The 14,608-nt window shown below is 43.7% G+C and overlaps 1 protein-coding gene across 9 annotated transcripts in view; it reads left to right on the top strand.

Annotated features, from left to right (window-relative positions):
- Nucleotides 1–14,608, top strand: part of LOC8039098 (calpain-A) — a 154,004-nt gene that overhangs the window by 68,186 nt on the left and 71,210 nt on the right. For 2 of the 9 annotated variants that reach the window (XM_040500815.2, XM_040500813.2), the window contains exon 1: nt 7,829–8,933. The exons of 6 other annotated variants lie outside the window; for them this stretch is intronic. In XM_040500815.2, coding sequence (XP_040356749.1) covers nt 8,901–8,933 — 33 coding nt within the window. In that variant the 5' untranslated portion in view covers nt 7,829–8,900. Of the gene's footprint in view, nt 1–6,709; nt 8,934–14,608 lie in introns of those variants that run through there. One more of the 9 variants, XM_029986617.3, reaches the window with a different exon arrangement.

Genomic DNA, 14,608 nt, shown 5'->3' with positions numbered 1-14,608 from the left:
CAGTAAAAGAGTATCACTGCGGCCGATGTTGTCTGTGTCGTGGTGCGCGTTGTTTGTTTGGGTTGCAACTCTACCGTGTTTGAACACAAGATTATTTAGCCAGAAATTTATAGTATTACCTCTTGACATCCTCGGCCCTCAGCAAGAAAATTGAAGCGGGTGAACCCACACTACCGAGAAAAGCATTTAATAATAGGAACATTGCTGCGTTGCTCGGTTACACTCGTTTATTACAGTCACGGCAGATATATTAGAACAGTTTGTTTCACTTGTTTCAGTTGTCCTGCCAACCGCGCAGTTTGCAGAGTTTGACTAGAAGAGACACTCTCTCCTCATCGCAACGTAGTAGATTTGTTCAGACTCCAAAAAACTTATCCACACTATGGCACAATGAGAGGGCAGAGGAACTCAATAGCATGATAATTTCCAATACAGCGCTAACTTATTTTCATTCTAAATATTTATATTACTGTAAAAGCTAGACGTTAAAAAAGTATAGAAGCTGCGATTTCACAACCCACAGTACCAGTATTATGTTATCTGGGTTGGAATTTATTCTTTTTTTTTTTTTAATTCCCACGTTGATGAACCGATACATCCATTTTAAAAGAAACAAATATTTAACATAAATATTCCAGTTCAGCCGGAGACAGGCATCAGTCGTGGTGATCCATGCTTTCCAACTTCTGCCTAGTGCAGACGACGCACCCACAGAAGACCTTTTCATTTCAGTAGTTGCCTGACCGGCGGGTAGAGGGCGCTGACACACTCGGCGCCATTAGGTTGCTTCAATTTGGTCGGTTTCGGTTTAAACGTACACGCGACTGTGATGTTGTTTCATGCCACTTTCGATTAGTTTTGCGATATGAATTTCTTTCTAGTAGCACACAGCGAATGAAACAATAGTATTGAGCCACTTGGCAAACCACGAAGTGGATTCGAGCCTAAATTGCGATCTTTTTTTTACTAACACTATATGCGTCTGATTCCGTCCATCATTAATTTCGGTCAGGTTCGGCGGTGAAACAACTGCGCTGATGCACAGGGAGGATTACCATTGTCCACGGCCGTACCCGCAAACACTAAATTTAAGTAGACAAAAAAAAAAAAAAAATAAAGAGCAGGACAAGCTTCGCCTGCAGCGTGCGCTCGTTGCCCGCCGCCGTGCTTTGGCTGTGCGTGCACCGAGCGGTACGGAAGTAGCTAGCTCGCGCTCAAGTCATATATTGAACTGATCATCTTATATTGCAACAGACTATATTGCATGAATGCTTAGTGAAAAATCCAGTCGACAACATGATTAACAATCTGCTGAATCACCAAGAACAGATGAACTGACAAGTTTACTGTTCGATGTTTGGTTTGCGTACACCAACCTTTTCTAACTTCGAGACTGGAAACGTCTTTTATAATGACAAGAAAAGTTTAATATAATCACGTAGATAATATAAAAAGTGATATTGTCTCAGCCTGTTTTATTTAAAGAAATTGAGCGCTCGAGAAATATTTTGATAGACCAGCCTAGGCTGACTAGAAAATTTCTTTAACTAAAGTACTCATTTACAGCATTTCAAAATATTGGCCTTATGAAATAAACGTTTTGTTATGTGGACATTTGCTTACGACGTTCTCAAGGTATGAGAATGGTAAGATAAGTGAATGCCAGACTTCAAATAAAGTCTGATATCCATCTTCCATAAAATTTGCCGAATGAAATTGAAGAGCGCAAAAGAAATGATCTCCGATATGTTTGGCTGAAGTCGAACGTCCGGCGCCACCCAATGGACCTGTGTAGAAAGGACTTGAAACGATGCGCTTTGCACATTTTGACGTCGCCATCTACTGAAAGTAACTCCCTATTCGAAGTCGACAACCGGCTGCACTCGGGTGATTTTGATGCAGAAGGATTCTTTTCGGCGTCACATTTTATGAATCATAGGCACTATCAAGCTGTCAGTGGCAGTTTCTTACGCGGAGAGTTCAAATATTTGTGTTGAAGTAAATTTAATTTAAACTGCATGGTTATATTAAAATTGACTTAAGCAACTGAAAAACTATGGACATGGGACCAAGCACGATATACAATTCCGTGGAATTCATAACTAAACCGATAAAGCGAATGCTTATATCGCACACGCGATTAAGAACGTAAAACAGATATAGGAGTGATATTGCGAACAAACAAGTTGCCTAATGTTAAGGTACCATTATTTCTAGCATAAAAAATTATTCAAACTAAATGTTTGTTCCCGCGCCTTGTCCACTAGTTCCATAGTGTAATCAAAAGAAGCTGTTTTCGATCTGTTGGAACTACAAAACACCATGTTTTCAGGAAAAACACGTGGCTAATTACGCGGAGTGTTTTTGTTTTCTTCCTTGACACCAATGCGCACTCATATATATGATAACATTGGGCTTCCTATTGCAAATGTTCCGCCCTTATTAGTAACCAAACCTCAGTTCTCATAAGTTATTGGTATTTGAACCCTCGAGGCTCTCTTCAAGTCATATATGTATTCAATGTGCGCAAGTGCTAACGCTGATTCCTGTTCCTATAAAACTTTTTCACACGTATCCCGCACGCCGTCGGTAAAAAAATATTGAAAACGTGTTACAAAATCAACTACAGAAGTTGTGCGCATAATGATGTAATGCAATTGCATGGTAAGTATAAGTATAGGACGACACTTTACGGAGTAAGGCAAGAGACGTGGTGAAACGCGACGAAAAACACGAATTCAACGAATCCGCCAAGGCGCGGACGGGAGAGCGGAGCAACAAGTTGAAGCAACCTAATGGCGGCCACATCACGTGATTCCAAGATGGCAGCGCCCATGCGGTGGAGGGTGAAAAGGTCTATAAACTTAGGCCGCACGCTGGCAACACGATTCGATCTTCACTGAAGCACGGAACAGTACTGGATCCTTTTCCGCTAGAATTGTTTTCCCACCGATAGTATGCGACAAAATAAACGCCAGAACCTACGCCGTCTAGCGCGCGACCGTGGAGAGCCTATGGGGCGGCCGTTCTCCTATCCCCGCTTTGATGATGATGATAGCGCGACCGTAGCGCCACCTCTAGGTCGATCTCGAGGCCAATAGAGTCACTAGGTATATACGCGCTCAGAGTATCGACGCTCCATTCTTCGATTGTCGTGCGCCATTTTGTTTCCGAGTCCGCCGCCATTGCTTGGGCACGTACTCTGAACACGTATTAGACGCCAGGGCTGCGTTCGCATTCAACGTGAACTTGGGCGCAGCTCGTATAGGATCCGAATGCTGCGTCAGCGTTCGGCGAAGACCCGGATTCAAACACGAGTGCTCTGTGCCCCATGGATGAATGGAAGGATAAATGGTAACGGGCGGTGGCTTATGCCACCTAGTCTAGAAAAAAAAAAAAAAAAAAAGAAATGACGATTGCCAATGTTGTTTGATGTGGTTCTGAAAAGGAAAATGCTACCGCCTGAGCTCGGTCTCAAGAAGCTCAGGTGACATCGTTTTGCCATGTCGCGGTTTGTTTCAACATTTCTGAGGGATGGAATGGCGTTTCCCGTGCTTTTAGATAAAGCTTCGGATACCTGACGACAATGAGTTTCAGCAACAAAAAAGGCAGAGGTCTCCCGACTCTGAAACGTATATACCTTATATTTAGTGCCTCTGCAGTCAGGCACGTCTGGGCGGTTCTGGACATTCGGGTCAGTAGGACAACCGATTACACTTTGCTATCGTATACCGTTGAATCCGCCCATTGTCCTGGTAGCTTCCACAAATATACGTGCACTATATTATCCTGGGTGGTTTCTTTTTAAAATCTTTTTTAACGACACACGAAGTAAAACTGCAGGTCCCAAACTATCCTTCTAAACTTAGGCGATCGAGCTCATCAAGACGTATCTTGACATCAATCTACCTGGCTGCAGAGCACCGTGAAATCGAGGACAATGTTTTAATTATTTTGTTATTAAAGTGCTCGTTTTTATTTTTTATTTTGTACGCCCCTAATGTGGACACTGAAAATATCTTTGGATGTCCGTGACTTCTAGGGCGTCTAGAAGCCGTGTCATGCGGTATATACTGCCCCAGACACTACAGCTGTTGCAGACCCTTTTCAAAAAGCGCGCACCATAGCTTATCAAAGTCCGCCATAATTTGGGACCCGCATTCTCAGCCTGTATTGGACACGAGGGCTGACGTCAGCGTTCGGCGTGGATTCGGCGCTGTTCGTATCGAAAACGAGTGATACGTCAGCGCTCGGCGAGGACTCGGATCCAGTCACGGTGCACGTTTCGTACCTTAGAGAAAATGGCGACCGCCAATGTTGCTCGATGAGGTTTTGAAAAGTGTATATTGATTGTTTTGGCCTATCTCTAGTAAGGTATGGATCTAGCAGGGAGGAAGCATGCCGTTTGCGGACTGTCATGAAGACTGGGAGCGGATGTCCGAGCAGATATGGCATCGGCTAGAACAAACAATCGTGGCGCCCTTGACCCGATCAAACGCCTCTGAATAACAGCTCCATCTTCTGGTCGATACGGGTTTTTCGCCCATACGCTCCGTTCAGTACATTCCGACTCCCACAGTTATTTGCCTGACGTGGTTCCGTTTCGATGACAAGCGATTTTTAGAGCGCAGCTCTTAGGGGCCCGTTTCCGACTTGAGCGGCGTCGGCGTAACCGCGAGGTCACGTGAGCCCCCAAGGTCACGTGACCCCCCCCCCCCCCTTCCCCGAGGTCACGTGACCCCTCCCAAGGAGGACAGGGGTAGGAAAGAGGTGGAGGAGGAGGAGGAGACGAGGGGAGGAGGTCGAAGGAGAGGAGGAGGAGGTGAAGGAGGGGAGGAGGAGGACGAGGGAGGAGGGAAGGAGGAGTAGCAGGCAGGATCACGAGAGAAAGAGGAAAAAGGAGGGGTATATTCTCCTCTCCGTACCCTTCTCTCCTCCTCAAGAGCTGCGCTCTAATTCGGCGTCACAGGGAGTTGTAAACGGCTTTCATTTTTTTTTAAGCATGGAATGTTTTTAACGCTAAATTTAGCGGGGAAATTGACACCTTGTAGCCAAAACATCAATTCAGTTTTCCCGCTAAATTTAGCGGGAAATTGACGTCGCGTGACTACACACCAATTCAGTTACCCGCTAAATTTAGCCGGAAAAATTCACGTCTTTTGATCTAGAGACACCAATCCAGTTTCCCCGCTATATTTAGCGCGGGAAATCGACGTCCTGTGGTTTATACGACCGTTCATTTTCCCCGATCAATATTCCGGCAAAAAAATACGTCACGTGACACATTAATTCCCTCACGTATTCCTTATAATGCAGCATTGTAGGACTTTGCAGGTAAAGTTGTGTCGAAGCTCTGTTACGTTGCATTGTCATCCTGTTTACCGCATACCGACTTGTCCAAGTCACGATCTGGTTGCATGTACTATCGCGGACAATAGGGAGTTCTCGTAGACCGCGTTTCCCCTCCGCTAAGCCCTCCGCAAACAAGAAGCCGCTACTGCGCCTGCGCGCCGATATGGTCTTGACTAGAGTTGCGGGTATCGTAGCGGGTTGTTGGACGGAGAAAATTATATACGAAAACTCCCTAATGTATGAGCTGAAACAGTCTTCTATGCTTATTCTTTGGCGTACCTGCCAGTTTCTGGGGGATTTATGGTTCAGCCTCGGAATGGAATGCAAAGTTGAGGCTCCGTGCTTGGGACTGTTTGACAAGTTGGCTCGTACTGCCCGCTGGGGTACCTGCCACGCATGTCTCATACTGAAGTCACTCCGAACCGCGGAGTGACCGTTGAGGTCGAGTTTATGCACTCTGGCGCACGTGATATTTTTCTTCTTCTATGCCCTTTTAGGAAGGTGACTGCGACGTTCGTTATACTTTTATGATATGTAGTGGAAGGACGTTATACGAAAATTCACAGAATATATCTAGGGTCCTGAACCTTTTAGGTTTTCATATATATATATATAAATATCTGTCTGTGTGTCTGTGTGGGGGAGCGGTAAAAATTGGGCGCTTTGCTTCAAGCTATTAATGGCGAAAATCGAGTTTTTCACTATATTCTGAAATATTCAAGTTTTTAGGCTGCGTTTAGAAGATCAATTAACAATAAAGAGCATTCATCGGTTTCAATTAAGGACTATTTTTTTTTTCAAATCAAGTTATTAAGGTACACAGTATAGCATTGAAAGATGGTATAAGAACTCACTTGGGCTTTTAGATTTTTAATAATCCTCGTTGATTAGACAGCCGTCTGCGAGCGCAGCATCTTTTTTTTTTTTTTCATTTTAGCCTGTGAGGGTACGCTGTCTCAACAGCCCAACATACGCGTACATTTGTAGTGCGCAACAATATCACTTCAGTTCGACAAGAACGAAATATCTGCTGTTCCTTTCGAAATCAAATTTTTAAGTTAATTTCTCATCCTCATCTTTTTTTCTTTTTTGCTCTGTTGGAAACGGAAATTAAAGAAGGGCAATGGATACTTCCCAATAGACATAAAAGCGGCGTTCGGAACTCAATGTATGTCACTGCAGTTCAACGAGGCCAACAGAATCGAGGTTCGTTTCCGAGGTCTGGAGCTACAGCGCGTGTGTTCCTACGAACCCTATGCTTCCACTGAAACTATTTTCGGAGCAGACTAATTTCGAAAATGGCGAAATTTAGGTCTGCGAATTAGGGGAAATATCGGGTTTGAACCCGATTTTCTAGAAACATGTTCGGGGTGTAAATATGGGGAAATATCGGGTTTTATTTAAAAGCGAGGGACTCTAGATGTATCTCACCACCAAAGAACAATTGCGAGGCTTTAGAAAATTGCGTTTTGTGTATATTCATGAGAGCTGGAAAGTTAGCCAGCCCCAAGGGCGTCCGGTGTCTGAAGCATTGCGTTTGAGGAATTTAGCCTGTGCAATACCACTGCTCCTTGGGTATCTCATGTGCGTCGATCACTAGTGACTACACGAACAGACGCCCTGTACGATGCTAAAACGAACAAAAACGCACAAAAAAAGTCCGTATTTGAAAGGTTCTTTGACGTCCCAATAACTCTTTGAGCTCGTGAAGAACTGTTCCTACTTAAGACCCTTATTCCTACTCAAGCACTATTGCCCCCTGGCGCTCTAGAAAAGCAACAGTGCGATAAAGTACTTTTGTAAAAAAGGAGCTTAAAAGAACCCCATATAGGTTTTTGATAAAGAACCCTATTAGGGTTATTTGTGACTTAAATCCTAGAAGGACTGCCATTATAGAGACGTACACCCATATTTTGAGTGATGTACATATATTTTAATATTAAAATAGGGTGCCTTTGCATGAAACACCCTTCATAGCATGAAGGGCGTGGTAAAGGATGCTACGGTGACATGTGGGCGAACACAATTTTTGAAGAGTGTTCGGTCTTTAAAAACAGTTTTAGCGGAGGTTGTTTAGCGACCATGTCTTATAATCATTGACCTACCGGTTCCTTTTACTTGGAGATACAAATGGCCTTGGATACGTTACGCTTCACGTGGAATATCTACGAAAACAAAGGAGTGACGAATAAGTGCGGCGGCTGTCACGACTCACTCCACGTGTCGGCTACGTTGTTTGTCAACAGTAACGAGCTGCCCACGTGGCCTTCTACTTTTCTGGTTTTTGTTATTGCGAAATTTATGACGCGTCTGTTCATTAGGCTTACCCCCGGGGACACCTCCAGTCGATTCCGCGGCCGGGGCATCTCTGATGATAGTCTCGTGCAAACTTCAGGCAGCCAGCAATTCCGCAAATGGTGAGGCGTCGACACGAGCGCGCGGCTTTGGCGGGCGGAGAGGCGATAAAAATAGTCGGCAAAGGCTGGCGGCTGAACAGGCCGTTCGACGCTGGAGCGCGCGCGGCCGTAGCCCTGCAGGACGACGGGGAGCGATAGCGAGCGTTGCTCCGCTTCCTGCCATGACGCGGGACCTCCCCGGTGTTTGTGTGCCGCCGCCGTCGCTGCTGCTACGCGTTCGCGCGTAAAAACCTCCTCCAGACTCTCGCTGAGAGGCAACGGCGGGGAAACCGGTGGTGGGGCTCCTCGTCTCCAAGTGACTCAGTCTTGTGAGCGTTTTGCTGCAGCGCGAGCAATCGCGCCTGTGTTTGTTTCTACGGTGAACAGGCGGCTTTCCTTTTCTTCTTACGTGTGCACAGTTTGTGAACTCTTGTCAGTCTTCGAGAACCACGCGCCTGGTGCGGTGCTCTTGCGGCTACGGTGACTCCACGACATCCTTGTTCCTCCAGTCGTCTCTGCTCTGCTGTTATTTGAGATCGGTTCACATAATGGTTATCGGAGGCTGATAGACCGTTTTCCTTGCCTCGACTGTATACTTTCGGTCATTTCTGTACATCCTCGTGGATCGGGTTCTTGTTTTGGTGCCTCGGTTCTCCACTGGTTCGAAGTTTTGTCCCCCTTTGGCTCGTCTCTGTCGCGTCCCTACATCGTTCCCTTTTGTCGTAGAAGTCCTCTTGGCTTCAGATTTCTATGCACTTCGAGCGTCTCCGAACATGCTACTCGTTAATCCGTTCTCGCGATGTCCCTCTATCGGCCAGTGATCAAGTGGGCGTGAAAGCTGCCCGTTTCCGCCGCCAAGGCCTCGGTCTGTAGTTTCTGGAGCCTGGACACTCCGTACGTGGTCTGGTGAAGGAAGTGTTGTGCGCTGCAGCGAACGATCAGAATTTTCCTCTTATAGTGTATTGCTTTGACGGCTACTTCGGGCTCTGCTGTGCTGTGCTACGGGTGTACTCTCCGTTTTCCGTCCTACGCGGTATTGATCCGACGGTCAGCGTGATTACCCGGACGAGGGGAATTGAGCTCAAGAACAAGACGGAATAGAATGTGTGGCAGTTGCGGTTGAATAAGGGTTCGTACATCGTCTGATCTGCCATGGGCGAGCTGTGGCGAAAAGGATTTACGAAGGTGAGCTTCCACCTGTATGCTCATACTATAGCATTTTTTTTTAAAAATGCGATAGATTTAAGTTTTGTGGTAAAAATGAATAAGTCAGTTTTGTTTCGATCGGTTCTGCCGCTTCACTACGGACCTTAAAATAATGTAATGTACACGCATACACGTAAACAAACACAGGCACGTGCACGAATACATGGGCACAAATAACTGTCAGCGTGATGATGTTATCAATCTGCAGAGTACCGTCTTTTTCGGTCTATAGTACGGACCTAATGTATAATCCGCAAAAACCAATTTCAGCTGCAAAAAAAAAAAAAAAAAAAAAAAATTGTTTTTTTTTATATTGTTTGCATTTGGTGCATAGTCCGCCCTTAGTGCCTAACCTGAACTTTAAAAAATTATCATACACAGCACATCTGGACAAATGCCTGTTGTATTAGTTCACAAAGAAGCTTGTATTGCACAAAAATTGCCATTAATATACTCTGTTATTGGTAAAATTCTTCGCGTCTTGTCACTGTGAACGATCTAGAAAAAGAGAAAACCTTGGAACAGTCCGCACCTCTAGAAAATCTGCACCTGGTCACAATTTCAACTTTTAAACAGGTATATAGTCGCGGGCTATACGCCGGAAAATACGTAAGTTGTTGGGGGATATATTCTGTCTGTCCGAACAACCACCTCCATCATGTAGTGAGTGCCTCTTGCCACACCGTTAGCTGCACTATACCATACTCTGTTCAACAGATAGGATAGTTTGAAATTAACAGGGAAGCTACAGGTGGTGCTGCGTGTGTGTCGTCCGTTTCATCTGTAAAGCGCGAAACACATGTACGACCATAGGTACGACGAAACCTTCCGATCCGACGTGCGGACTGCTGGAATGACCTTGGGGGGGGAGAGGGTTTTCGTAGCATCGGAGAGCGTTGAAAACCCTCGCCTCCGACCGTCGTATTGCGCGGTCGGACGTCGGATCGGACGGTTTCGTCGTACATGTGTTTCGCGCTTTATTCCTCGGTCTGGCGTTTTCAAACTGCGGGAGTACAGAATCATCTGGAAGGGCGATTGACCAGATTTGTGGCAAACACCGACAACTCTTCCAGCGATTTTGTGTCTTCTCTCTTCTTTCCCGTCTGTTTGTGCTGTACGTTATAATCATGACCAGTCATCACGATTTAATTAATAATTTTAATCATAATCATCAACCAACACGCCCAAACTTCCATCTTTCAGATTTTTTTGTTTTTATTGTTTATGTGTGGGATTGGATGCGGCAAGGATCACTTTGCAAACCCCAGATTTCTCGGGGTAGGGAGGCAACGTTCCAAAGTGCAGTGGCGTGGTCAAACTGAGCCCTAGAATAATTTACAATTACCTGTTCCGGCATTTGCTTGAGCAGAGTTGACTTGAGGGAGGCCGCCATACATGTAAAAACAGTACTCAATCAATCGATCAATCTTTATTGGGTGCCCAGGAGGAAACATGCGGTCTCGATTCTGGCACACTGAAACCTCGACGCTCGGGACGGTTAATTATTGCACATAAGCGGATTAAAACGAGCAAAACATGAAAACATCCCAACGAGATTGGAGTAAATGAGCAATACATTTGATTACACAAAAAACTATAGGTAGAGAAAGTATGCGCGTTGGCATTTCACTCTAGTTGAAATGTGACAATAGCGCGTTGGCTGTAAAGATTGAGTCACAGAAATAAAAGCGACGAAGACCGAGCTATCAGTACAAAGCATTATATGCTTGAGATAATAATAATAATAATAATAATACTTAATATAGTTATTCATATTACTTAGGTAGACGCGCTGGATATAGCCAACGTTCTCTGATTTCGTCCCAGGTTGCAGGCGCGAAGTCCTGTAGATACAGTAATTATGCAACATGTGACTGCAACACATGTTACACAAAAAACAAAAGCAAACAGTTAGAAAACCTACTTGTTTTGTTTTTAAGCGACAAAAAAAAAAAAAAAAAAAAGAAAAAAACGCAATCACGTGGAGGACAAGAACATGTAAGGACTGACAATGTTGGAGGTCTAGTGAATTCCTTTTAACCGCGTCTTTCGTATTGGTTCAACCGTGTCTGTGTATTCGTCCATGAACCGTAGTCTTTTCTAGCGCTTATCAGCCAAGCGAAAAACGCTGAGTAGCTGGGCTGTGAATGAGTTGAGTTGAGAAAATGCCTTTATTTAATGGCATACATGACTGACCAACAGAAGCCGATTATTGGGAAGGTCGATTGGCGGCCGGACGTCGCTTGTGTGAGTCACCGCTCTCACCTTTGGCTAAATTTGATGTGATGTCAGGCGGCGAACGGAGCAATCCCTTCGATGCGATAACCGTGATTCAGTGCAGCTGTTATTTGAGCCGACGACGTGGCTGGGCCCCGAACATCGCGATAAGGCGATTACGATCCGCTGAATTGCCCGAGGCCTTGTCGCTTGCTGCGTGTCGTCAATATGCCTATTTCGAGGATGCTCGTCGACTTTTATAAATGTTATCATTCCATGCCAAACGTCACGTACGTTGTTGCGCGCGACCGTTTCCGATTTTGCAGAAAAGCCGGCGTCGGTGGCAGGCGGTAAATTCAGGGTTGGTTGATGGGCTCCTGACGTCACAGACACATGACCTCGTGCGGTAATTTCAAAACCTCCCGCAACGCTTACGTGAAACGTGACGTCACGCATGGAATGAAAGGCATTAGAAAACATGACATGTAACGCGAATTAAAGGTCGCCGCATGTCCAAATCGCATGTCCAAATGGATTTCACTCGCTAAAATAATTAATTTGCCTTAAAGAAAACTTAGAAGAATTTTTGGTGGGATTTGAACCCACGACCTTTCGGTTGCGAGCCAGACACGCTACTGACCATTTAAGGGGGGACACTACCCAGAAAAAACAATTTCTGCAAAAAAAAGTTGATTAAAAAACAAAAAGTCATATTTACATCTACCAACACCTTAAGAGTATCCCCAGAAAGTTTCATTAGTTTACAGTGTATAGTTAATTTTTTATAAATTCTTTTCGGTGTCCGATGCTAAAGAAAAGGCAGGGGTTGGAACGCTTTGGACGCATTTTTCTCCGTTCCACTTTTTGGCATAAATTTCACTTTAGGAAAACTATCGTTTTGTTATTACATAACTTGGATTCATTTTTATGAGTTCCTCTTGAGTAGAATTTTAAGGGGAAGATAGCTACGAGCTTGTATTTTTTTATTTTTGTCATTTTCCATGCTCAAGAACTAAAATTTTGGCCCAAAAATGGAAATCTAAAAAACAGTATTTGAATTGATGTGGCTTTTTTGTCATGAAAGATGGTATAATATAGAAATATAGCTCTCTGCTCTGGACTGTCCTAAAGCAATATAACACATGAAAACGACAAATTTATAAGTAATTTCAAAACGATAGTTTTCCTACGCAGACACGCCCACTTTCATCTTTAAACATTTGCAATTTTTTGTACTTCACCCAGATTAACAAAAATGGGCACAAATGTTTTTAACATGAACAGAAACAATCCCTGTGAATGTTATTTAAATCAGACAAATGGTTCAAAAATTCACTTTTTTGGGTAGTGTCCCCCCTTAAAAGAAAATTTGTTGCTTTTTACCCCAAGGTTCGTAACCTTTTACTAAAATATTTCCGTGGAAAACTTTTTTTTTTTTTGCGTGAGCGTGGTTTTAATTTTTATTATAAACGCGAAACTAGGCATCAATCAGTAATTTAGAGAAAAAAATATGTATTTTGATAAAACGCTTTTGTAATTTATTTTTGAAATTCGGACGGCGTTTAGCTTGCTATGTTATGATAATTATAAAATTTTAGATTGTTGGATTTTTTTATTTCAACAAAATGCCAACAAGTTTGCATTTTTCTAAACTTTTTGTTGGCAGCCTTGTACATATCTTGCATATAAAAAAAACTCAAAAAACCGTATAACAAAATACTTAAAAATATTTATAAAGGTGTGAAAAAAAATTGTTTTGCTGCCTAAACAGTCGTTTATTCTACCCTGAGGTGGTCCAAGTAAAAATACGAAACATAACGACTTTAGGGGAACAGTATATTGCCTTTCATTTTTAAAAGTTTTATCAAAATAATTTATTTTATGAAGCGAGAAAAAAAAAATTAAGTTGAGCTCCCGCGTCGTAACCCGGCATTGTTTCTTAGCAAACCCAACAGAGCTGGTTTCACATTAGAGATGAGTAAATACGACGCAACATCCTCCTAGTTTACGATATAAAACAATCAGAATTACCCTCATCAGCATCCACATGAACCGAAGAACGACTTGCCTGTGCGGAGTGACCTATTCCCTCCACTGTTATGGCACCGTGACTCTGACGAAAAATAAACTAATTTCTGTGCCAGATTCCCGATCGCACCTGCCAGTGGTCGTCGATCCTTTCCTTTCAAAACACTATATATAACCGTAGGTGAAATAGTCCCCTAAATGTGGGACCAAAATACATTTCTTTTCGCGATGTTAATGAATTTACAATCCTGGTCCTCGCCGTGTTCTTCAAAGTAAAAGTCTCTACTGGCAACAATGAAAAAGTGACGTCAGTGGAAGGCAGGGGTTTTAGCTTTTTGGACTGTAGACTTTGTTCCCAAGTGATTAAAAGCACTTTCATGGTGTCAAATGAATGCTTTTGGAAGCTCGCTTCAGCACCCGTGCAGCAGCACGAAACAAGTGCTCGACATAGTCCATTTTTAGACTGCCCGCTCGACCTGCAAGCCTGCCTTCCACAGTCGTAACGGCGGGGAAAAGCGCGGCCGTATTTCAATGTTGGTTTTGACATCATTTTGACTTGCCGATTTCACAACAACCTTTGCGAATTTCGCCATACTAAATAGCATACAGGAAAGGGTAAAGGCCGGTGATTCCGAAAGTATAGTTAGTTGGGGTACTTACAAAAATCGCCGAGGTAGCCTTCAAAAACCGTAGTAAAAAAAAATAAAGTCCGTTTTTTTTGCGGAGCATTACTAATTCCCCTGCTTTATGCAGATAATTAAGATATATGTAGATGCATCTTAGATTAGATATTTGTTATCAAGACGTACACGTTTGGAACGCCAAAAGCACCGCTTTTTGCTCCGACAACCCAATCTTGTAAGAACTACTTCGCGTAGCGTATGAACAATGCGCAAGACTTCCTTTTTGATGCCGACGTCGATTGGGCATCCAATTTCGGAGTGAGGGGAGCTGACATTGGTGCAAAGGGCGCAACGAGCCTGCTATGCAGTGGCGGCCTGCTATGCAGTGGTGGAAGCGGCTGCGGCAAACCGCTGCGCGTTTTTAGGTGTACACTGTGACTGTACAGTGTACGGCTATTGCGAGTCTAGAAAGATTCGCGTCAGCTCTCGTGTCAGGTGGCGTGCTGTGCGGTGAAGAGGCGCTAACAAGCAGTGCCGCGTTGGAATGCGGGAGCTCAACTTCAATACTTTTTTTATTACTTTAGAAAAACATTTTCAATAAACGTTTAGAAATTTTAAGTCAATAAACTCTTCTAAATTCGATTTGCTTCCTATCTTTACCTAAATAAACCACCTCAGGATAGAATAAACGGCCATTTAGGCAGCAACACAGATTTTTGTCGCAACATTATAATTTTTGTTTTTCTATGAAGTATTTTGTTGTGCACTTTCAAACATTTTTTATGT

The sequence above is a fragment of the Ixodes scapularis genome, unplaced genomic scaffold, assembly GCF_016920785.2.
Source record: "Ixodes scapularis isolate PalLabHiFi unplaced genomic scaffold, ASM1692078v2 PGA_scaffold10__122_contigs__length_95168666, whole genome shotgun sequence".
In the NCBI taxonomy this organism is placed as follows: Eukaryota; Metazoa; Arthropoda; class Arachnida; order Ixodida; family Ixodidae; genus Ixodes; species Ixodes scapularis.
This window is presented reverse-complemented; position numbering and strand designations above follow the sequence as displayed.